The sequence below is a fragment of the Notamacropus eugenii genome, chromosome 1, assembly GCF_028372415.1.
Source record: "Notamacropus eugenii isolate mMacEug1 chromosome 1, mMacEug1.pri_v2, whole genome shotgun sequence".
NCBI lineage: Eukaryota > Metazoa > Chordata > Mammalia > Diprotodontia > Macropodidae > Notamacropus > Notamacropus eugenii.
In genome coordinates this window covers 456,802,805-456,828,775 of record NC_092872.1, presented here as the reverse complement: position 1 = coordinate 456,828,775, position 25,971 = coordinate 456,802,805, and the positions used below count along the sequence as shown (strand labels likewise).

The following is a 25,971-nucleotide window of genomic DNA, read 5'->3' as shown; positions in this document are numbered from 1 at the left end:
ATGTATGATTTTTTTTGGTTCACTGTCAAATTAAAAAGGGCATCCTTTCTTTTATTTTTCATAGCTTGTAATAGCTTATTCATCTTTTTCTGTTTTTGTCACTGATATTTCATGTCCGCCTTGATCTTTTTTTAAATCTAATTTACATACATACAAGCACCAAAAGACAATCATGGTAATAATAATACACAGTGTAGTATGGCTAAAATGTGACTTGAAACTTCAAGACTGTAGTTGTAATTGATGCTCTGTCTTCCCTTGCTGTGTTTTGTCATAACGAACTGAAGTAAAATACTCTGATGAAGATGCATTTTCAGGAAATGTCATAGATACACAAGAAGAGGAAAATACTAATAGACCTAAGCAAATGCATCGGTGGTGGCATTTGGGGCTTCTACAGAAACTGCCAAATGAGCTTGGTACCTTATGACCAGAAGATGCCATCTACTATATTGTTGAATCTGCCTGGTCAAGTTAGGACACTATTGATTTTAATGGAACATCCATTTTCTATCTCTTCACCAGAGGATGCTACAATGAAACTGAAGTGTGAAGGGGTGGGAACGTCTGTTTCTAAGGGCAGCTTTGCCATGAAGCCTTGTCATACCTGCCTCTACAGCTAAAAAGAGATCTAAGCAGTAAGGTGACCTGATCAGGGTGGATGGGGGAGGGGAGTAAAGGAAACGAAGAGGACAGGCAAATCTGCTCTCCGTAATTATCCAGACCCACCCCGTCATTTTCCCTACTCTCTCCTTAGTAACTCAGGATACAAAAGAGAGTGTTTCCATTCATAAGAATGTTGCCGAATCACTGATTCAGTTTTTTAAAAAATTATCTTCATATGATAAGAACCTCTATCATGTTCTAAAACCATAGTCTAAACCCTGCTGACTAGTCCTCATCTCTGTAGTTGTCAATGATAGTGGGTGATAGGTGTTTCCTGACAATATAATCATTAAAACTTTATTATTACATCTGGAATTTCATGATAGGTCTGGTAATTGATTACAAAGATAGAACGCAGAATACTGCTCCCACACGCTCCATCGCAATTTGCTGAATTCCAGTAAGCTAACTGCTTAATACTCCTGGAATGTATAAACATTTTTAACTGCTAGATTTCCCATACGGACATCTCAAAAGCAGCCACTGAGAGTCAAGGGAGACTGATTTATTGGATAAAATATTGTCACAAAGAGTGAATGGAGAGGACGTTTCTTGGAGTAATTATAACATTATCCATAATCAGATGTAATATGGGGCTAAAACATTAAAGAAAGGGGCTGTAATGGGGGAATGGGATCAATAGTCAAGTTTGTCTGATGCCATCACCTGTCGAGGCATAGTGGTGATTGTGTTAGTGCCTCCTGCTTAGAGTAGGAATATGATTAGCAGGATTATTAAAAACCTCCTCAGCTCAGTATTACTAATTTCATTGACAATGTTCTGCAAACAAAAATCCTAAAGCTGATGGAATGCCAGACTGAGGGTGAGTTAGATTCTGATTGGCTGATTAGAGCCTTGATCTAATAGGAGAAAGGGCCATTAATGTAAACCAGAGTGAAGGAACATATCTAATCCTCCCCAAGACTCTCCCTGAAAGTTGAAGGGCAATAATTAGGCAGCACAGAAGAATGGATAGAGTGCTGGTCCTGGAATCTGGAAGTCCTAGGTTCAAGCTATGCCTTAAGATAGTCACAAACACGTGGCAAAAGTCACCTCACCTCTTGTAACCCCAATTTCCCAATTTCAGATAATATTTCACAGTTGTAAGAATTACATGCAAATGTAAATTTTAAAGTCATCTATATATGTATACAAAAACAGAAAGGATAGATAGAAAGATAGATAGACAGACAAACAGATTTAAGTTTGTTAGGACTTGTGGGGGTTTGGGGTAAGACTTGTCATTTTATCATGTAGAGAGTGTGCCTAATGAAGAAATTCTCTCTACCAATACAGATCAAACACTAGTCTACAAGTACAGGTTTAGAGAGTTGCCTAGGACATTCAGAGGTTATGTGACTTGCTCTAGTCGCACAGCCAGTATACATCAGAGGTCTTATTATAAAGGCAATGACAGAAATTATATATACATATATATGATTGCATATACACACAAGTATATGTGTGTGTGTGAGAGAGACAGACAGACAGACAGAGAAAGAGGGAGAGAGACGAGAAAGAGAACAAAATATGTCAACTTATTCCCAACTAGGACCAAAGTATCTGGAGTTTTCTATCTCCTCTCTTTCTTTTTTTCCTTCTTCTTTCTTTTTTTCTCTCTCGAGAACACCCACATACATACATACATCCTTTGTTTTAGTATTTGGTTGTTGGAAACAAATAGGAAATGGGTAAGTATGGGGAGCATGTAAGAAACACAGAGAAGACTGAACTACCCCTCCAAAGAAAAAAAGCAAAAACAAAACACACCATAACCAACAGTCTGAAAATTACTTTTTCCCAAAATTAATCTATTATTTTAAAAAAAAAAACCACATACTCCTCCATATCACAGATTAATTTCTTTTTTGACCAACTTGTCCTCTTCCTTGATTACATGCCAAATCTGAGAATTGATTTAGATGACATAAGCCAAAATGCTTCCTCAGACACATAATACATGATTCTCATTTTTTAAAACCAAAATGGGGCCCGTATATAACAAAGCTAAATGAACACTCACAGATAGAAACTCTTTAAGGCTCCCAAGATCCTGAAAGAAGAGGGCTCTACTTTTTTCAAGAAAAACCACTTACTGTACCAAATATCCCATAAGCAATGGGTCTATGGATCCCTATAGTTAAATAATGAAACCACTGGCTAATATCTCTAGTTTCAGCACACAGCCCCTGCTGAAAGTCTTAAAGAGTGAGATAAGTGTGAGTCTTTTTGAGAAAGTAAGACATCAACTACTGTTCACTATTAAGGCCTCAGTTCACCTTTTTATCTTTAGTTTCCATCCTGACAATCACCATATCACTATAGTGGCTCCCTTTACTAATGGTCACCAGATTCAAGTTAAAAATGCCTTTGCCATCTCCAAAAAGTTACGCTAATGCAAACAACTGGTTACACTAATGCAAACAAGTGTAGTTTTTGTGGAACTGAAAAAATCACAACCACGAAACAGGTCAAGTAATAAAGGATGTTTTCCTAAGAGATATGTTAAATACTTAGCTTCTTTGATGAGGAATGAGCATACGAGCTTCAAAATAAGACTTTTATCATTCTTCCCCACTACAACTCCCTCTTAATCGTTAAGTCTAGCTCTTAAGGTCTCAATTTGAATGAGTTCAAGTTCTATGTTTTTCAGACCAATAACATGTTGTTATTTTACTCATTTTCTTTCACCAATCACTGTCATGTCTGTCCTGTTACTTATTCACCCAATCATCTTAGCAGGAAACTCATCACATACTGAAAGATACAGTACATGGCTGCCTTAGTATTCTACATAGCAAAGCAGCCTCATATATTACCTGATGGTATTCACTAATATATATGTACATATACATATATGTGTATAGTATTCATTAATATGTGCATATATATGTGCATATAGATATATCTCAATGTCTAGATATAGAGATATCTCTAGATATAGCTAATCTATAAGTATAATAGATCTATCTATATCTACATCTATATATTTCTTTATCTAGAGATATAGATGATGAGATAGAGAAATATACATGTAACCATTTTACTACCACTCAGAACAAAACTAGACGGAAGTAGCATGGTAAAGGAATTAAACATTTCTCTATAAAAACCTCAGAACCCCTTTCTACTCTTCTTAAAAACTCTACTCCCTAATACTTTTTCAAACACTTTCCTAAAATAAAGAAAGGCTGGAACAGTAATAATAATTACACCCAATGTTTGTATGAACCTTTAACGTTTTTCAAACTGCTTTTATTTGCATGGAATGGGACTCAGCCAAGTCATATTTTCTACAGAATTACTGCAAAGACTCAAAGAATAATCAACAGTCTCTATCGTAAGATCACAGATTTGGAAGATTCCTTGAAGTCATCTAGTCCAATCCCCTCATCTCACAGATGAGGAGACTGGAGCCCCAAAACACTGAGTGACTTGCCTAAGGTCATAAAGGTAGTAAGCAGTAGATAAAGAATCTGAACCCAAGTTTACATTCAGCATTCTTCTCATTTCTGCCTCATGCTGCATCAATCCCAAATGCTTGAATTATGCAGTAGATAAATTTAAATTACAAAGGCAGGGTCTCAAATGCTGGCTCTACCACTTACTACCTTCGGACTTTGTATGACTTTGGACAAATGACTTAACCTTTCTGGATCATCTATATAATAAAAGTATTGGACAAGATGTTTTCTAAGGTACCTTCTAGCTCAAATATTATAGTAAGTGTAGAGGTCTGAAGAACTGGTTCAATTCTTACCTCTGATAACTTACTACCTGTATGACTGAGTAAGCCACACTCTCAAGGTCTCAGTTTCTTCATCTGTAAAATGAGTGTGTTAGACTAGATACCTTCTGAAGACCCTTGCAGTTCTAGATCTATGAGCCTCTATTGCAATGGAAATCCCAAATATCCTCCGGTTAACTGAATTTCACAGTACCCATGCAAAGCAAGTCATGTTACTTCAATAAGCCTGATAGCAAATTCACATGACATTCATATGTGTCTCTACATTCCTGATGCTCTACTTAATACCATATTTCCCAGTCCCTGGCATATAGAGGGCACTTAATGGACACTTACTGTTTAACTGGCTGGTTCTCAGTGGCCCTAACCCAAGATGAGTCACAGGGAAGCAACTCCTTCCCATTTTATAAAGAGAAATTTCCCAGGTACAGACTCTAATGTCCTTCCCAGACATTTGCAGGTCATCAGAGGCATAAGGAGTAAATACTGAAGGTATACAAATCTCCTTTGAAGTCCAGAGCATCTCCCTCTCTGTGGGTAGTTTTATTTAAAAGGATATCAAGACCGATCAAAAGGAAATGAGACATCAAACACTAGCCATGAGAAGAACTTTACTTCTTCCTGATCCCTTTCCCAGGAAAATTTACCTGCCTTAAACTTTTCTAGCCTTAGTTACTCTCTTTACTTGAGAAAATATTTTGCTGCTGGGGTGAGGATGGAGAGGTGGGAATCTTTATTTGTACCTCAGCTATAGCCCTTCATCACATTCGACTTAGCATCATGACTGCTCATATGCTACATTCAATTGAACTATCAACTAATTCTTGCCAGATTATTGTAAGCAACAGGACTGTAAAGTACATGCCTTTCTCATTTTTGTATCCTCTAAAGTGCCTGACACAAGGTCTTACACAGAAAGTGAGTGCAGAGTAAATATTCCTTGATTTTTAAAAAGATTAATGGAATCTTGAAAAAAATTTTTTCAATCTAATCTTCATGAATTTTACTAAAAATCAATACATTTTCTATAAACACTAAATAGAAGGATGGCTATCTTCTTTTGGACCAATCCATCCTCTTGCTTGATTAACTGCCAAATTTTGGAACTGATTTGGATGACATTAGTCAATAAGCTTCCTTAGCAACAATTTGGAAAAGAAGTTGGACAGTATGGGCATGAAAGGCCACAGAGGGAGATGCTCTGATAAGAGGGGAAATTCACTCTTCCTCTGAGTAGAAATAGCAAGATTCAGACTTTTAGTCTCCTCACCTCCTTCATGATGGCTGCTCCTGAAGAAGAAAGACTCTCAAAGCAGACTGTGCCACATGTTTCTGGATTTCCAGGCCTTATCAACACCTTCCCAGAAAGACAAGGAAGACAATGGACTCCAAAGAGACAGATTCAGCTCCAACACATAGGAAGTCACTGTCATTTTAGTGGTTACATATTGAGCAATCCACCACTAGGTAACATTAAGGAAGTCATTTCCAAATCAAACTCACCACAGCAGGGCCACAAATTTCATTACACTTTGAGCTTTTTGGAGAATATTTTCAAGGATCATGCAGTTAAAAAGTGACTGAAGTCACCTGTTTCTCTGGTTCACACTGGTATTCTCATCAACCTCAAATGACTACCCTGCCTATACTCAAGCACATTCTAACGGGGAGGGATGTTGGGGGAGGGAAGGAGATCCCAGTTTACACTTTTGAAACTCAAGTCTCTTTTACCAAAAGGTCAAAACTGTCAGCCCCAACAGGCTGGGAAGGAGGAATGAGTGAATACTAACTTCGCTCCACGTGGCTATGGGCACAGAGATTCAATCATACTTGTCTCTCAGCACTACCAGGACTAAATTTACCTAAGGAGTGTCTCCGTTCTTCTGAGAACAGGGGACTGAGTTTATCCCTCTCAAATCAGATATACCCTGGGGAGAGTTCCCCCAACTAAAAAGGTAGTGCTTCCCCCCTCCCTTCTCCATTATCCTAAGCCCCTAGGTTTTTTCTCCTAATTTTAGAAGTCCTGTTGTTCTGTGGGAATAGAACAGTGTGAAAACTGAGCATAGTATAAAATAAAAGAAAAAGAGAGGAAAAAAATAGAGTGGCTCCATTTCAATTCTCACAGCATGTTCAACCAAAGAGCAAAGCCACTGGTATGGCTTAATAGCTAGGTATTAATGCTTTCTTTCATTTCTCAAGGACACAGCATGGCAAGGAGAGAGGAATGCTGGAATACTAGTCAGAGAGAGGGTCTGAGGTTTGAATCTTGTCTACCATATCCTACCTGTAGATCTTGGTCAAGTCAATTCCCATCTCTAGGCCTTAGTTCCTTTATCTATAAAGTGAGGGAGTTAAGATAGATAATTTCTAAGATCCTATGAATATATGAGCACCAGAGAAAGCACATATATTGTCTTACCTGGAAACTTTTTAGACATTAAAACATATAACAGGTCCAGTATTGTTTCTAGAAAGGGGATCAGTAGAAGAAGCACTGGAACTTCAGAATGAGGTGTTATATCAAGCAAACTTTGTGGCAATTATTCCAATATTTCAAAACACAGGTTCTTTCTCGTATATCCCAGAAATGTGCTCTGATGGGACTTTTCCTCTAGCTACCTGGAGAGAACAGGTTATTTATTTCAATTCTGCGGAGGCAAAGCCTAATGATTTTATAAGTGTAAAGACCCTTCAAAGTTGAATTCCATTACATCATCCTTACCCCTTGCCATCTGAGCAATGACTGGGGACCAGCCTGTCCTAGAATGGAATCCATAATGACCACACTGACACTGTGACTCAATGTCTGGGACTCTATGAAGGATCCCTCTGGTTCCATCCTGGCCAATGAGAGCTGTGAGATGGGGAAATACAGAGTACAAAGCACTGGATGGATGAAAAGGAGGCAATGAATGCCTCCAGACCCCAACCTGGGCCGCCTCACTGTACGCTCCCTTTTTCCAGTCACTGCCAGGGGAGATAGTAGTACTGAAAGCAGCTTAGTGCAAGCATGCAAGAGATTTGTGACAGAAAGTTAGAACTCTATGTCAAGCCTTTCACGCAAACAATAAATATTACTTCTGCTCATAATCAGACTTTTCTCCAGCATCGTCTTTGAATGTTGAACCTTTTTCAATTAATTAAAAACTATGCACTGCAGAGTGCATATTTTATCAGCCCTCAGCTGCTTAAGTGTCTAGAAAAGACCAGGCAGTTTTTCTTTCTTTTTTTTTTCCAGGCAACCCAGAGCAAGTACTTGCAAGGGTCATATCTTTTTAATTATCTTTTCTCTCTTTGATTAATTATTCCGTCTGACAATAGCGTGTTTCTAATGCTATTCACCTGCCTTTGATGATTGACAACTTTTCTGTCTGATTCAAAGCAAACAGCTGCTGCCATGATCGCCTAGCAACCAGGATGTGATGGATGAGTCCCAAAGATGGATGGCTGCAATAAATCATGTCTCCGGCTATAAAACTGAAAAAAGGGGATAAGAATAAAAGCGAACAAAAAACAAAACAAGGTTTCTTCCCATGAGTGCACTCAGCTCCTTACCAATTACACCTGAAATGGACTTTGTGCCTATTAATAGCAAAGTTTTCTAATCAGTAAGAATGTGAGGATGCCATTTGTATCAAGGTGTGTTTACAATTGTTCCTGCAAATTGGCACTTGTACTCCAATTACCTCCAGTGCTGCACAAGTGCAGGGCGAGGAGATCAAAGTTTTGCCTTCCTCCATGGAAGACTCTACAGGAAACAATATTATCTTTTTATAGTCTCTACTGTGAAGCCAAGCTTTAATGGTAACGAAGGGTATAAATCTGACGCTGCTGGATTTGGGGCAGCTGCATGGAAACCCCAAAAGCAAAGTCGAAGTCATTTGTGGATAGAATGAGAAATGTCAGGCTACTAATAGTTATTTCAAAACACACACAAGCATACGTGTGCGCGCACACACACAGACACACACAGTTGTACAGCTGGTAAGCGAGGAAGACAGTAGAAGAAGCCACCTATAGGTTGTGTTTCGGTTCCCTCCCTGAATATCTAGACGCTGAGCTCCCTTACAATGAAGGGAAAAGTTCACCTGACAAGCAACAGGGTCATAATATTCAAGGTTTCCACAAATCCTTGACTCTCATTCCTTTAAATGAAAAACTATCCCAGTCCAACTCTCCCTCCCATCATTTTTTAAAATTAATGTCTACACAGTAAGTCATACAAGAAGCATTAAATTTAATTAACAAAGCCAAATAAAGTCTCATATTTAATAGAATCCTTGACAATTAAATTTGAACTATCGGGGCCCTCCAAGGAGGAGAGATGGAACAGGCACTCCAGGCCAGGCCATCTTCTACCACAGGGAGCTGAAGGCCTCAGAGGATAGAAGACACATTCTAGATAGTTAGAACAGAGGATTTCACACAAACCAAACCTCATCAGTCAGCCAGCCTGCTTCCCTGAATGCTTCCAGTAGGTGGGGGTATCCTGGTATGATAGCAGAAGGACTTGAGAAAACAGAAGGGATTAACCTGCCAAAAATTGAGGAGAAACTACCCTCAAAAACCCTAGTAGAGATCCTGGGGCATACAGGATAGTTGTACAAGTAAGAAAGCAAAGAAGGAAGAGATTATTGACAAAAGACTTTTTTTTTTAAGGGAAGTATTCCTTAGATGTGGGAGTCTGCATTTCTCCAACCTCATGCTATAAACTGAACCAGGTAGTTAGAAAAAAAATACTTACATTGTGTTAAGCATTTCAAATGCAGAATTTCTTCTTTTTTAAGTATGTAAAAGAGTTTTAAAAATCAGACAAACATTTTTACTTTGGCAGCTACAGTTCTGTTTATATTTTAATGCTTTGTACGTGACTGCCTCTGTGAAAAAGAAAAAAAAAAGTTGCTTGTATCCTTTAGTTTAAGTTATTGGGACTTACTTCGTCTTCTCTCCCTGCCCCATAGTATTCTTTACTTTCATTAAAAATTGCCCTTTCTTTAAACACTTCTTTAAAGAGGGAAAAAAAAATGAGGACAGCATTCCTATAATGACTGGCTGGTATCTGGTAACAAACAATGGGGTGGGGAAGCAAAGCCAATCCATCATAGTGCATACATCCAGGGGCCCTATTCTGTCCCCGCTCGTCCAACTCTCAAGTTACAGCTTTACACGGCAAGTCTAAATAATATTCAAAATGATAAATGGCACCATAAGCCTGATATCCATCATCAATCTTTTTTTAAAGAACATCCATCTTCAATAATGCACGTTTGAATCATGTGAAGCCGCGAGCTCTCAGATTCATTTACACAACCCCTCACCAGCCGGTGCTGTTTGAATGATACCTGTCAACCAGCTTTCCCCTGGACTGCCAAAACTAAAGGGGGGAGAGGGTCATCCGGAAGGAAAAAGAAGAGGGAGGGGATGTGTGGATAAGAAAGGATTCAAAGGGTTGAACAACGTGGTTTAGCAGATAATATAAAAGAACATAACCTCTTCAGTCAGTCTGCCAATCTCTCTCCGCCCCATGACACCCACAGAGACATAGACACACAAGCTCTGTCTCCTCTCTCTACTGTTTCTCTCTACCTCCCTCCTCTCCTCTTCCTTTTCTTCTTTTTCCTCCTCTCTCTGCCTTCCTTGCTCTCTTTCCTCTGTCCTCTGCCCATTTCTTTTCCCCTTCTCTCTCTTTGCTCCCTCCCCCATCAGCAGTGTGGTACTAAGCCACACTGGAAGAGAGGAGAAGCCAGCATCACAAGAAACTGCTTTCCCCTCCCTGTTGTCTGGCCGGAGCCCATTTGATAAATGACATATGTCATTCTGTCAGGAGGGAAGGGTGGGTCAGTGATGTATGACTCTGCTGAAAAGGAAATCGACGGTTTGGCGTGGTGCAGCTCTTCTCCAGCAGGATTTAGTTTCAGAACTCGAAAATGAATTCTGCGACGTTTCAAGTGCACACTTAGGGGCAGGCTGACGTTCGGCCTGGAGAGAGATCAAGCTTCATCCTCTCTCTGCCCTTCGAATTTCAAAAAACTGTTCCGTCAACTGGAAAACTGCAAAGGGACATGCATCTATCAAAGTCCTCAACAGTAATGATTCACGAATTTTAAAAATATATATTTATATACAAATCTATATGTATTCTTATATAAAAATAAACTAGGTTAAGGCTGGTATTTTTATTTATTTATTTTTTTAATGGCAGAGGCCTGACACAAAAGCAAGATAAAAATTAGCATGTTTGAAGTAATCGTCCCACAGCTTGACATCTGCATAGTAAATTTTAAAGGAAAAAAAATGTGTCAGACAGCCATGAGTCGCTCTCTCCCTCCCCCCCCCTTTCATTAGCTCACTGGCAGGGTGGCACTTCTGAACCTCATTACTGCAAGAGGATTTATGAAGCTGAACCCAATGGCAAAGAAAAGGCATCTGTCAATAATTGTAGGGAGCTGCACTCGCAGCTTTGAAATCTCATTAAGTATGCAGTTATCAGACATAAAGATCAAAAACATTACTCAACTACGACAGAATCTTATGGAGGAACATTAATTAGCAACAGGCCTACAGTACAAAAAAAAAAAAACAGACTTCCTCTCACACCTGCCCAACCCACAAACCAAAAGCAACACTCCCCCTCCCTTCAGAAAAAAATAATTCCCAGCATCTGAGACTGATCAAGTACATGAAACGAGAGACAGAGAGAGAGAGACAGACAGAGAGAGAGAGAGAGACAGAGAAAGAGACACAGAGAGAGGGAGAGAGAGAGAAAAAGAGAGGAGGGAGAGTGGGGGGGAGAGAGAGAGAGAAAGAGAGACAGAGAAAGAGAGATAGAGAGAGGGAGAGAGAGAGAGGAGAGGAGAGGGAGAGAGGCAAGGAGAGAGGGAGGAAGGGGAGTGAAAGAAAAGGGGGGGAGGAGGGGAAATTCAGTTGAGACGGTCTTGGCGGTGAAGAGAGAAAAGGAAGAAGCTGTCAAACGTTGAGAAGGATGTCAGTACTGGCCCTGATTACAAGGGCCTATAGAGTTCCCAGACCTTTTATCATCCCTGCCATCAAAAACAGTCTGTGTGTCACAGAGAGATGACTGATGGCTGCCAGTCTCCCAGAGCCCAGCCAAAACCCCAGGAGGCCCCTTCTTTGCCCCCCCCCCAAGATTCCTAGCCCTCCAGCAACAAGCTTGACCTAGCAGGAAAAGAACTTTAGGCACAGAGCCCAGGCCTTGAGAGACACTCCAAGCAGCGCCCTGCTCTTCTCACAGAACAATTCAGTGAGAAGGTGGTTTGGGGTTTGTTTTTTCAGCTTACTGGAGTTAGCTACAATACCTCCTCTGCCCTGGACACCAAGAGTCTACAAGGACTTGGAAACAACCCTGAGAAAGCACTACATTTATTGTCATTTAAAAAAAAAAAAACACCTTTCTCTTATTCCACATGGATCTCAACATCCACTTCTTTAGGCACAGCTTCCACGTATAATCTTTTTAGAAAATGTAGGGTAATGATATAGAAATTTGTAGAGGAAACATACTAACTCTTAAGTTGAGGTTGGATCATAAAATCAAATGACCTTCACAGCATTAAATAAGGTTTGCAAGGAACTGAGACCTAAGGTCATACCCGTATTTTAGTTTCAGAATCCATGACATTATCTAGTACACAATATCAAATTGCAGTATCAAATTTCAACCATACTACCCCACCCCTTTTTCTCACCTATATGATCAAAAGCTATATTTGTAAATCTGATGCATAAAGAATTAATTTAATTCTACTTACAACTTTCCAAAAGGAATTGTATTCCCTACATATCAGGCACCTCTAGAATTCAGTGTTGAGTATCCTCAAGTTGGGATGAGGGCTCCCCCCAGAACAACAAAGGACTCACCATGAGCTCATAATTGGGCCGATGGGAGTTACCGGAATACCATAATAAACCAGTAGGTAGAACAACTAACACCATTAATGAATATTAAATAATAATAATAAGCCAATCTCTTTCCACATTCCACTTCCCAGAGCCCCTTTGACACAAGACTGTTCTTCTACAGTTACCTACAGGCCTTCTTACATATCTTTCCCACAATCCTGTGCTATACTATGAGGAGAGCTGCAAAGGGAACCTAAAGACCAAAAAGTGGTCATAACCTTATCACCGACTTGCTTGGTCAAACCTGCTTAGTGAAAAAAACATTTCTCAGGCCATAACTGCCACTTCTAAAAACCAGAATAATTTACTTTTTAACAAGACATATCTTTAATAAGGGGAAGTTTAAGACTCCCAAGCAACCAGTTTAGGGAGACTTTCCCCTTCCAAAAATGTACTCTCCTTTAGAATATCCATTAACATGGCTTAGATAAATCATTACCTGTGACAAAACGAACCCAAAGCTGGGCTGCATACCAGATTTTGTTGAAAAGAATTCTAGTTCAAGTGTTACAATAAGGTGTTTATATTTCTTCATATGCTTACCATATTACCTTTATTATGTGTAACATCAAAGTGATTATAGCAATTACATCTAACAGAATTAATTATATAACTTCCCATCACTCCTGGATACATAATGCATTAGAGGTAAGCCCAAGAAAGAAAACATCTTGATTGTAGAAACTATTGTTGGTGCCTGTTTTCTTCCACAGCTGTACCAAACTGAAGACAAATTTCAGAAATGGTAGGGCATTAGAAGATGAGCCTGTTAGTGGGCAGTGAATATGTGTATAAGGAAGTATATTGTTCAACGGAAGAAATGGTCTGTTTTCATATTGTTTTGGCACAAATGGCCAGGTAAAATCATTTTTAAAAAATATTTTCATTTTTTCAAGGAGCTGGTTAAGCTACCTAGCCAATCCATTACTCCATAAAGAAAGGAGTGCATGGGTGAAAGACTTACAAGCCTTTACGTATGCAAAATAAATTCACTCAAAGCTTCATTAATATTAATTTAAATTCAAAACCCATTTACATTAAATTGTTCATTAAAAACTGCCTATTTTATGCAACATGCATTCCTCAAAGAACGCAGAGGAAACTGAAACACATAGGGCTGGATTTAATGATGGGGATGAAATATCAAAAGTAAATGAATTTGAGTCATTTCACGCATATTATAAAGCCAGCCCTTTTCTCTCCACCAGCAGTGGGCTGAAGTTGGGTGGGCCCTCAGTCATCCATAGTAGCCAGCATTAAGTTATTCAAGACTTGTATGTGGAATCTTCTGACTTTGCAAATAGTGGGCACAAGAAAATAGAAATAATTCATGGTAAAGAGTGAATGAATATACCCATTTCAAAATGCTGGACCAGTACGAACATGTAAAGCTACTTTAAGAATCCCAAATGGACTCTAAATTAATGATAAGTTTGGCTCAATTGTTAAAAATGCACATGAGTTCATGTATGTGGGTATTAAAGTGCACATGTTTGGTCTAAAATTAGCATTAGTCCTTTATTCTCTTTCTGTCACCTCTGCCCCCACTTCTCCCCTCCCCCCACAGAATTTTAGTTTCTGAAAGCTTGACCAATAAGAGTGTTATGGGAAGAGATTGGGAGGTTCCCTACTCAGTGAACTTCCACACTGAGGACACTTACTAACTTACCCTGTTTCCCAAACAGCTGTTCTGGATAGAAGAAACAGAGTCATAATTAATAACATGTGTCCTGACAGTATGAATTAATAATTTATCATTAAGCACAAACACCAAGTAAAATTATTCTTCAAAAGTCACACCTTTGCACATCTGAGAAAATAGGAAGGTAAGGGAAGGTTCCAGGTAACATGGCCTTTTGAGGAATAATTTTTACAATTTTTGTCCCAGTTCATTTTTTTTGTTTAACACAAAATAAAATCTAGAGTCAAAATTAATTAAACTTATATATCAAAGTGCTACTTAAACTTGTATCTGTGCTTAATTCCTTTTTTAAAATTTAGAGATGCTTCAAAAGCTTTCAAAATTTTGTTAAAGCATCTTATAATGTAATACCAAAAAAAATTCCCTGGATCCATAGCATTGCAGTTTTGTACACAGGTAGTCATAAACAATTTCATGATAGCCTATTTTTCATTATTTCAGCTCAGAAACTATGGAGCAAGATTTTCTACCTAAATTACTGAAATTCACAACTAATTCAAATTTTTTAAAACTCAAGAAAAGCTAACAAAATCTATGTCTCCATTTCTCGTGCTTTTGGTAGTTAACACTAAAAAGTGTGTGTGTGTGTGTGTGTGTGTGTGTGTGTGTGTGTGAGAGAGAGAGAAACACCCTTAACCACACTCATTGTTTAGTGGGATTTTTAAAATTAATTTAATGACTAACTGCAAATACTGGAAACTAGAATTAATCTGTCTGGATAAAAAAAGGCTTACAGACATTTAAATGCATGTATCGGGACACTTTATCAACCTAACATAAAATTGTCATCTTATCTTATTATATGACTATTTTATGCATGTGTCAAAGAATTTAAAAATGACTGCCTGTCTATTCAGTCTAATTACAACTGCATATTATCTGTCTGCATGTACCAGTCCATATCATTGTTACGAAATACAATATATTGTATTCACCTTTCATTGTTAGCTTCAGACAGATAAACCACAATTTGGGGAGTGACTAAATTTTAAAATTCTCAAGTCTTAAACACCTCAGCAGGAATGTTTGGTGACACTAGACTGTGTCTGTTTCTGAATTTTTTTCTCATACAATAATGGGCAATATTCTAATCGATCAGTATTAGCATAGTACAGACCTGTATATGTACATATTACACATATACACATACATGCATATATGTATATAAACTATATATATATGTGTGTTTATATATACATGGGTGTATGTACTAACATACAGTCCAGTTTGACCAACATATTCAAGTAAAATATAGCTACGAATATACTCTTAAAAAAAACCTCATTCACACCTACATGCACACATACCTACTTTGTACTTAGAGGACTCAGGCTATTTTATAGTTGGTCTACGGTATCGATATGAAAGGAGTGGCATGAAAGGGATGCAAACTGCATTTGAAATAACTAAAACATTCATATCATCAGACTAAGATGTTATTGCTTCTCCACCAAGGCCGAGGAGATGCAAGTCTACTTTTCTGATTTTGGCTTTGATTCCCTCCGTGGCCTTCCCCATCACCCAGGTGAGAAGGCTTTGTACCTTCAAACTGACCATGCAATGTACCTCTCAGGTGAGCTTTTCGATGCTCCAGTTCATACTTGTGCTGGAAAACATCACAGGGGAAAAGAAGAGGAAGGGGAGATGGTGTTGGTGGTAAAGTCCTCTAATTCCTGCAAACTCACCCTAGCTTCACAGCATTTCCCATATCCCCGAAGCAGTCACAATTCATTCTAATCACTTTATAAAACAATCTTTAGTAAAAAGAGGAAGAATGCAAACTTGTGAGCCAATTTAAGGAATAGCTGCTGATACATCAGTTATTGATGATTTCCCTCCTGCTTATGAGCGTGCTCAAGGCAAAACTGCAAGGAAGATGACATCAACCATTCGCAATAAACTGTGGCCCTGGAGAGCACTGAAGCCCTAACTGACAGTTGTCAAGATAACAGAAGCAGTGGCAGCTGATCCTGGAAGATTCTGCTCTCCAGTTGGATGTTTACCAGAAATGTCCATCCCTCCTTGCCTTTATGCTCAATTTCTTTCTTTCTTTCTTTTTGCATTGTTCCTCATACTTTGCAGGAAAAGGGGGAAAAAGGGAAAGCAGAGGGACAGCCATAACTAATCATTTTGTCAGCTTGCTGCTGGGAGGAATCTCTGTCGAACAGAGAAATATGTGGCAGGTTCGGAGGCAAATGGGATATGTAACAGGGGCTGCCCTTCTGCGTACCTACAGAGAGGTAGTCTGACTACATGGTTATGTTTACTTTGGTTGGAGGGAAGAAGTAGACTCCAGAGAAGTCCGATAAGCCACAAGGCAGGGTTTAATTTTTCAAAGGTACATACACCCCGGCAGGTTGTGGCCGTTGGTCCAAACCTGGACCCTTCTAACTACAACTCTAAAAGGCATTTTTGTATTTCTTTAGGTAATCTTGTAGCTAATAGACTGAGTAGCCTTCTTCAGAGGCAACTTTGGGCACTGGGCACTTCAAGAAGAGTTTTTAAAAGTCCAGGTCTTCACAAGTTTAATTTGTTATAGCTAAGTTCCAAACGAGGATAATTTTCTCCCAAAGAATGAAAGTTAAAGGTAGCAGGTGGGTTGGGAACCAGTTGGTGATAAGAGAGAAAAAGAAAGAATTGGGTTTCTATTACTGAGGTACATATGTTCCTCTTAAGAAATAAATTTATATAAATAAAAGGTCTGTCACTAGTTATTAAGAATAACTAGAACCATGATTTCTTGATCTTTTAAGAAGACATTTATTATTTGTTTGGTCTAATTTTTTTAAGAGCTAAGAGAAAGCTGTAAGTTTTAGGAAGGTATAATTATAATTTTTGTCACACTAGACCGGCCTCCATTAACACTGCTGGGTTCTAGCTTTCCCAAACATCATCTATTTGGCACAAATGTGTGCTACTTTAAGTGGCAGATCTGTGAACTAAAACTATTATTCCTTTAAACAGGTGAGCAAACCTCTATGTCTGACCTTCTCCCACATTAGCTGGGGGAAGGGAGAAGGAGAGGAAAAGGAAACTCACCAGATCCTGGGTTATTTCCCTCCTTTACAATCCCAAAGTAAGAAATGATTGCTTTTCAGAAATTCTTGGAGACAGCTTTAGTCTTCCACAGTGTGGTGTTAACACTTGGGCTAGACATAAAGAATTTGTGCACCTGTCTGTTATGTCTGCAAGCTCAGTACAGCTGAGAGTTCTTTGTTGTTATTCTACTCCAGACCATTAAAAGGGCCCTAATTCCTATGACATGATTATCCAGGTACCAAAGCCCATTTGTCACCTGCAGCAGAAAATTGAGTTAATGCACAACTAAAGGCAACCAGGACTGTGTAATATCAACTTGATTACATCAAACTAGCTGCAAACCTAATTCTACTGGATGACACTGCGTTGAGCTTGTCATCTCCAATCATTAAAGCTGTCAGGAATCCATCAGGTTTACAGCTAATTAGGTGAACACTAATGAAGCTGGCAAAACAACTTTTCTTTTTTTATGGCTGAGCGGACCTTTCAGTTTGGAGGGGAAAAAAATTCTCCAGTATTCTCTAGGTTGCTGGGAACTGGATTTTCAGAGTTACCAATCAGCAGACATCTTTCTTTTTTTTTTTTAACCCCCTCTATCAGTACAAAGCAATCAATTTGTCATCACTCTCAGTATGCCACAAAAGCAGTCATGAACCTTATAACTTGCAGCTGTGAGGACCCAAAAGGAGGAGGGGTAGGGGGAATGGGAAGTTTCTTGTCCATCTAGACAAAAACCTCACACAGCTCACTTATTGGTCTTTACATACTTATCACCAGCATAAATGTGGAGGGGATTTTTTTTTTCACTCTTCTTAAATAAGTGGCCCTTCAGTCATTCTCCACCCCCTCCTCTTCATGTCCATTAGGCAGAGGCATTTTGATAAAGTAAAGCCAAAGCCAGTGTATGGGGGAAGAATGAAAGCACTCACTCTGCCAACTTCTGATTGACCATTAAGCTATTGATGAATGTGCCTGTCAGGAGAGAGACAATTAAATCAAATATGAAACAAAGTCGTTTTGACGGGTCATTTTGATAGAGCAAAACCATTCTTCCATCTCCTATTAGTCCTGCAGTCAAGTTTTTATAATGAATATTTCTTAACTAACCTTCTAAATCTTGGTTGTTTTGCGAAAGGTATAAAAAAATTCCTGCAGCACAAGCTGCTCTTGAAAAGGAAAAAAGTCTGTTTCTAGTTTCTTTAGTATTCTATTCTAGCACATCAGGCAAGAGGATCAGATTTAGTGAGTGACACTGAAAAGCTGAACTGCAAAGAGATTACCACATCAAATTTGAAGATGTTAAAATGAACTCTTGTTAATTACAAGACACACAGACACCTCAAAATGCATGCCCAAAAGAAAAAGAAAAATCTGCAACTCAGAAGGAAGCCCTGGAAATTAGTATGAACCTTACAATGCAACTTTTTAAAGAAAGCATTATTAAGCAAAGCTGGGGGGTGGGGGGGGGAGGAAGCTTTCATTGATGCAGTTAATATTCCAGTCTCATTTATTCAAGTTATAAATTGATCTGGCTAAGAGACAGAGAGGCCTCAATTGACTGAACACTCTATACATAACTATATCACTTTGAAAACTTTCTAAACTTGGGTCAATCTGGAAACAAGAAGAAAAATATTCTCCACAGAAAGTCTATCTCTTTCTGTGGTTTTCATAAAGATACTGACATAAGAGCCTGTGCCTAACAGGAGAAATAACTATGCACAATTCCAGTTATCCTGTGGAAAGGATTGGTATAGAGTTCATCCTATTTGGGCTCCAACTGTCAGATCTTAGGTAGTTTCCTTTTTTTCTCCATAACAAACTCATACTACAAGTTTACCGTACTTGATAAGTACTATCCAAGAACAACTAGGATAATGGAACTTACTGCTGCTACTACTACTACTACCACCACCACTACCAATACTACTACTACCACTACAACTACTACTGCTGCTGCTACTATTACTGTAAGATATACTGGGGGGGGGGGGGGGGAGTACTTCTTTCAGATATAACAAACACACAATTTCCAGCCAAGAAAAGCTCAGAATATACTTGGCCACCAGTATTCTCCCCTTCCCCCTCAGCTCCTCCCTCTGCCACCCCTCAAACACTTAATCCTCTCCTTTGTGAAACATCATCTGTACCTCTCCACCTATGAGTGTTACTCATATCAAAATACATCTTGTCCATATGTGGTCCTCTCAAACAATCCTCCAGAAATCCCTGATCTACTGACAGGGCTCGCCTGACGTCACAGAGCCTGGCGTTAGTGGAGCAAGTGATTTATTGATGTTTATTGGGAATGAATAGATCAAAGGCAGCAGGATGACAGGCGATCAATCAGTCATCAAATCAAGGATGGCAAGAGGCCAGAAATCCTTCTAGCAGTCCACATGCCCCCAACTGACGATTATTGCAAAATAATGTTTGTGTGTGTTGTCTTTGGTTCATGGGTTGATTTGCCAGAAGAAAAAAATAATTAATTAAAAATCTGCTCAGTCTTAACAGGACTTGACAGTCCAGGCCCAAAAGAAATAAAAGAAAAAGACAACTATTCAGATGTAGCCCAGAAAGTATTAGAAGAAAAGGAGAGTAGTAAGGGGGGGGGGGGGGACGGCAGGGGAGGGATTTCAAGCCAGCATCAAAAATATTCTTGACAGTCATCTGACAATACACAGACCCTTCTCAGCTTCGGCCTCCTCTGCGGCTTCTCAGCTTGGGCCCAATAAATGAAAAATCAATAGGATTAGCCCGAAGGTTGCCAAAGGGACCACGGGCTCCTTAGAGGAACTGGAGATGTCCCCAGCTCAGCCCCGCAGGAGGGAAGGCAGTTTCAGGCCAAGTTTAAAGGGGAGGGGGGCGGGGGAGAGGTCTTTCCCAGTGTCTCTTTTAAGAAGCCAGATGACCCTCTAGGACTGTTACACACACACACACACACACACACACACACACACACACACACTTCCCCTCTCAACTCATGTCTTCCAGAGAAAAAGGGATAGAGACACAGATTGCAAAAAGGCAAAGCTTGCTTCTTTCCCGAAGTGAGGTTCCAGAAGTCCGGAGGAAAGAGGACAGCAGGGGATGAGAACTAGGCGTCCAAGGGGGCTGGATGCCCCAAATCCGACAGCCTCACACCCTGGCACATTGCAAAGCCCCGAGTTACTCTGGAGAACAGTGAGGGCAGATGGAGCGGAGGGGAATGCCGGAAGGTGAAAATAAATCGGACCTGGGTAGAGGAGAGAGGAAGCGGCAGGGACGGGAACAGACCGGGGAGAGGTGGAAGGAGGAGAAGGAGAAGGATGAGCACAAGGGAGAAGAAGGCTCGTACCTGCTGCGCGCCGGGGCGCTTGCTGCTTTCTCCTCGGCATCCTGCTCTCCAGCGACTGCTGCCGCCGCCGCCGCCGCCGCCGCTGCTGCTGCCAGGGGTAGGGGGCGGCGAGCGGGGAGGGGAAGGAGGGGAGGGGAGGGGAGTGGGTGGCGCTGGGGTGGGAGCTGGGGGGGGAGGTTGGCAGAGTTATCTCAGCCTCCCCCCCGGAGATCTCCTGTGTGATCCTGCTTCCTCCAGTCTCTCAGCTTTTTCCCCCCTTCTTGCTCATACACGATCCCACAAACGTGAGGGAGGAGGAGAGGGGAAGGGGGAGGAGGGAGCAGGAGGGGGAGGGAGGAGGAGGAAGAGGAGGAGGAGGGAGGGGAGGTGGTAGGAGGACGGAGCTGCCGGCAGAATGGGAAGTTTGACAAATCGCCCCGGAGGCAGGAGGAGGAGGGGGAGGCGCAGTCGGGCCTCCCCCTCCCCGGCCCCAGATGAGGTGCGCCTGGTTGGGGGGTGGGGGGCAGAGAATTGGACGGGGGGGAGAGAAGGAAATCCGAGGATGGTGAGGAGCAGAGGAGCAGCAGAGGGGAGCCCTCGCTCCCGGTCCGGCCCCGGCCCCGGCCCTCCCCGGGGGGAGGGGGCTCACGGCATCCAGCGGGGAGGCGCGGACAGGCTGGCCGGCCCGGCGGCCGCAGCAGCCGCCGCTGCAGGATCAGCGGTCCTCAGAGCCGGCGGCGGGGCTGGAGCCGCGGCGGCCGCAACAGGCAAGCTTAAAGGAAAACGAGATGATCGTATCACTCAACCCGGCTGTGGGGGGGCGGCACCGAGCTTCCCCCCCACCCCAGTCATCCTTGGGACGTTCACTCCTCGGCTTGCTCTGCGGGGGGGAGGGGGCTGAGCCTCTTCTCCGCCCCCTCCCCTCCACTCCTCGCCCCCCCACCTGGGGCAAGCTCCGTCTCCCCTTCCCGCCCCTATCCCAGGATCGCATGCACCCCCCCACCCCCCAGTCCCCGCAGCCGCCGCCGCCGCAGCCGCTGCCGCCTTCCGCGCCCGCCCTGCCCCGGCCCCTCTGCCCCAGCTGCTCGCCCCGCTCACCCCTCCGGGGAGACCGCGGCTCTTCACTTCGCCGCCCCTACCACCGAGTCCCTGGGTCAGGCCTGGCCGGGCCCCACGCACCCTCCTTCTCCTCCTATCTCACCCCCCTCCCCTCCTTCTCCGGGCACTCTTCTTCGCCCGCTTTTGTCTAAAGGCCTGAAATCTGTCACGGCAAGTCCGATCGCCCCACAAGATGACAGTCAAACATTCATGAAAAGCAGTTTCCGTGAGAGACTGAGAGAGGGAGGGTAGGAGGGCGCAGGCAGAGCCCAGGGAGAGGGAGAGGGGGAAGCCCACGGCCGCAGCTCCTGCTCCCTCTCACCCTCTCCTCCCGCCCCGGCTCCTCCTCCAGGCCGCCCCCCCCCCCCCACCGGCCCGAAATGGACACTTTCCCCAATTTCTTTTCCCGGCAAACTTTCCTCCTACATAGGGGTTCAGGGGGTGGAGATGGGGCGACTCTAAGTTTCCTCTTAAGACTTTTGCAATAAATGTCCCACCCTGCTACCCCCACTTGGACCTGCGCTCCCCTTCCCACGCCTTTGCTCCCACTCACCCCCACCCCGGGATGTTACAGCCCACACCCCCACCCACTCCCTGGGGCGACTGGTAAAGAGGGATCTGGAAACCGTCCAATGGCCTTGTCCCCCGCAGGGACTCTACATCCCAACCTTGTCCCTTCCTCCGGGCTCTCAGAAGAGGGGGAGGGGGTCTCCTACCGATGTCCCCTCCCTGCTTTCTGCACATCTTCCACCTCCCCAGCCTCTACGTCCCACTCCTCTGCCCTTTCCTCCCCTCACCACCAGCCGGCGGTGGGGCAGGGACAGGGTTAGAGGAAGGTGATCGATTATTGATTGGAAGATTGGGGATCGATCAGGGGTCCAATTGTCTTCCCCCTCCCCCCCCCCCCCCCGGCCTGCCGGCCAGGGATGGCCACACCAACTCTGGGAGACACAGGGGGATGGAAGAGGAGGAGGAGGGCGAGTAGCCGGGGGGAGGAGGTGGAGGAGGAAGAGGAGGAGGAGGAGGAGAAGGAGGAGGAGGAGGCTCACTTACGGGCGGCGGGTGCGTGCGTCTGTCCGAGTTCATTTGTGCAATCCCCGGGCCCGGAGAGCGGAGCGCTGGCGGCGGCGCATCGATGCGCTGTGGGTTTGATTGCGTCTCCCTGGGTTTGCAATAATGCGCAGCCCGAAGGAGGGGACTGATTTCTGTTTCCAGTGCTTTGCGAACATGGACCGGTAGCTACGGCCAAGCACCTTCCCGGCCTGGCCGCCAAGTGCACTTTTTCCTGGGCCCCCGCCCCCGCCTACCCCACTGCTGCTTGCCTGTCTTTGCTTCTGCTTCTGCCTCTCTCTCCCTCTCTCCTTCTGCTTTCCCAGCGTGGGCTGGGGGGAGTCACTTAATGACAGTCCCAGCAAACCCGAGGCGTTCCTGCCTCTCCCCCGGGCCGCCGCCACCGCCGCCTCTGGGCTTCAGACTCCGGACTCCTGATCCCAGCACCAGTAGCAAAGCAGAGTCTGGTTGGTTGGTTGATTGGGTTGCTTTTTTTTCTTCCCTGAGTCTTTTTTTTTTCCTTTTTTCTTTTTCTCTTTTTCTTTTTGTGTTTTTTTTTTAAGTTCACAAAGATGATTTTTTTTTTAAAGTCAGGGAGTCAGTGATCTCATTTGGATGGAAAGATCAAAGCAAAAAGTGCCCATTGAGTCCCTGTATTCAAGAGCAGGATCAAGACCTGGGCTCAGTCCATGTAGCTTACTAGGTGCAGATGTGACCACGTCCTCCCGTTCTCTAAAGCCGACTGGACGCTCTTTCTCCCGCGCGCCTGAGTGTTCTTTCCAAGTTGCAGGGGATGGATTCGGGAGCTCAGCTAGCAGGGCTAAGGGTTCTGGGACATTTCTCGGTCTGTGCCTGGGGTTTGGGAGCTGAAGGGAGGGGTGATTGATCCTGCTGGGGAAATGGAAGAGGAAGGGTATTTTGGATTGTCTCGCTGTTTGTTGTTTTGAAAGCGGACCTTTAGGAGGAAAAAGGTATATTCTTTACCGCCCTGTCCCCAGGGGGAAAAGCTACAGTTGGGAGAAATGAAACATTTCTAGCAAACGAGAAAATGGTGAGTTGTCAGATGCTGCCTTGGCTGCCAAATTCTCTCAGCTCCCGCGTCTTTGTGACTTGCTGGTGTCTTCGCAGTCAGTTAACTGGCGTCGGTCGTGAGAGTAGCGGTCTACGTCGTCTTGAAAGGTTTAAGTTGAGACAGTGTCTCCAAAATCCAGTCTGTATATCGGGCTGCGTTGTTTGCAGAGGGAATACTCGACTTTAACTGAATCGAGAATTTTTTAAGCTCAATAGCTCTCTGATGCTTTTCTATTCTCTCTCTCTCTCTCTCTCTCTCTCTCTCTCTCTCTCTCTCTCTCTCTCTCTCTCTCTCTCTCTCCCCCCTCCCTCTTCCTCTCCCTCTCTCTCTCTCCTCCCCTATTTCTTCGATCTCCTCTCCCCAATCTCTTTTTCGTCTCTTTGCCCCCCCTTTCTTTCTCTGTCTCTGTCTCACTCTTTCTCTAGGACTCACTCCTCTTTAGCTTCCTCACTCTCTCTGACTCTCTCTGCTCTGGCTCCGCATACCGTTAGATCCGCCCTAACATCTGTCCGTCTCACCATTAGCACATCCATCAGTGTCGCGCTGGCTGCACATCGCAGCGACAACACACCAGACACAACATGGACTGTGATTCAATACAAATAACTAGCACACCGAGCAACTTCTACCAGGAAGGAGCAAGGAATGCAGTCCCACTATTTACAAATGTTAGCCACCTTCAGAAAAGCATCCAGTCCTTGTCTTTGACACAAAACTGAACCTTGCCTCTGTTTCTTACCTCCCCTCCCCAGTTAAATTGGAGGAACCCTAATAGTTTTCTCGTGAGACTAACTGCAGAGATGGAAGGAGAAATGAGTGCTCTACTGCAGCGAGATGGATGAGCTCTCGGGCTTCCTTCTGTCTCTTTCTATGGACAGGGTTTGTGCTTGGTGGTGGTGGTGGTGCATGGGTCGAATGGAGACAGTACCCAAATCTGCGTCACTTAAAATGCATACAAGACATACAGTAGTTTGTAGCCTGCAGTTTTGATAGATTTAAACCAAAGTGAGAGAAGTCCTGTGTGTGGTGGAGGACACTTAGCAAAATTATTCTGGAAATCCAAAGCTAAAACTTTCAGATGTTTTTCTGCTTCTGCAAGGTCAATTAAAAAGGGAAAGGAGAAATTGACTTAAAATAAAAAAGACCTTGGGCTCCTTTAACTCCCAGCAGAAGGTTCTGCCTAGGAAGACTTACAGTAAAAAGTGTGTACGCTGAGCTGTAACAGAATGCTAGAAGTAAGAAGGTGTGTAAACTAATGTTGGCAATTTACATAATATTTTTAGAAGGAGGAAGGGCAGATCCTTATCACCAAGAAGCCAGAAAATATTGTGAGTTTTCTATTAGCATCTGGAAGAAAGTGGAAGAGCCAGCCGCAAGTGTAAGGCTAAGTGAGAGAATCACTTTATGAGGGTTTCCTCTCTACTTTCCTTCCATCCTTCATTCTGTGCTTCCTTCTTTCTTTCACCTTCCTTTTCCCTTCCCTTGCTTCTTCTCTCCTTTGTTTTCCCTTATCTCTCTCATCCTTTTTCTTTCTGTTCTTTCTCTTCTTCATTGGCGGTACATCTGTTACTGATCACCGATTAAATGTAATCGGGTTCGTTGCAGGAGCACTAGCCTCTTCCTTTGCTTAGATAGGTAGTCCAAGAAACTGGGGATTCAGTGAAGGAAGGTCAGAGCAAATTCCCGGCTGGTTACCGAATGAAAGGACATCAACTGCTACAACTTTTCGATTTTAGAACAGCTCAGTTTATCTTACTTTCTCCCAACTGTAAATATCTGTCTGAGGGACTGTGCATATTTCCTATCAGAGTGGCCCACAAATGTTAGCTGTATCTCTGCAGTGATTTGTTTAATGATACACGTTTTACTAGACAAGAGTTGTTTTTATTCATCCTAAAATCCATAGAAGGGTTTGAAAAGAAGATGCCAGCAAATTACAATAGGACCTCAGGCTTATGCTTCTGAGAAACGTGTAAGAAAATGCAAAGTTATGGTGGGGGCTTTAAAAATCAGGTGTAACAGCCAAGTGTTTTAAGATCAGGGAAGTGAGCCAGCTACTACAGACAGGATGTATCGTAGAATCCCGCTAATGCGCTGCTTTGCAATCCTGTTACTCTAATGTAAAAAGTTTCAACTTTCTGAAAAATGCAACAATGAGTTATCTCCCTTCCTTGAGACTAGTAACTTAATTACAGTAATGGGGCATAGTGACAAGTCCCTAAGTATCCTAGATTTGAGGGGTTTCTTTTAAGCTCCAGTTCAAAGGAAAGTCAGACACTGCACTGCTAGGAGAGGATAGACTAGCAGGCAACATCTGTAAAGTCCAGTGTAGTGTATTGGTGATGGTAACAAACAGTGCG

General features: G+C 42.7%; 1 protein-coding gene across 2 annotated transcripts in view; it reads right to left on the bottom strand.

The window, feature by feature from the left end:
• TSHZ3 (teashirt zinc finger homeobox 3) overlaps nt 1-24,965 on the bottom strand; it is a 94,175-nt gene extending 69,210 nt beyond the window's left edge. Inside the window, exons 1-2 of one of the 2 annotated variants that reach the window (XM_072632090.1) lie at nt 22,543-24,965; nt 20,413-21,163 (exon numbers count right to left, since the gene is read on the bottom strand). In XM_072632090.1, the coding sequence (XP_072488191.1) occupies nt 20,413-20,452 (40 nt within the window). In that variant the 5' untranslated portion in view covers nt 20,453-21,163; nt 22,543-24,965. Of the gene's footprint in view, nt 1-20,412; nt 21,164-21,489; nt 21,818-22,542 lie in introns of those variants that run through there. The other variant, XM_072632089.1, reaches the window with a different exon arrangement.
• Between the last annotated feature and the right edge of the window lie 1,006 nt (nt 24,966-25,971).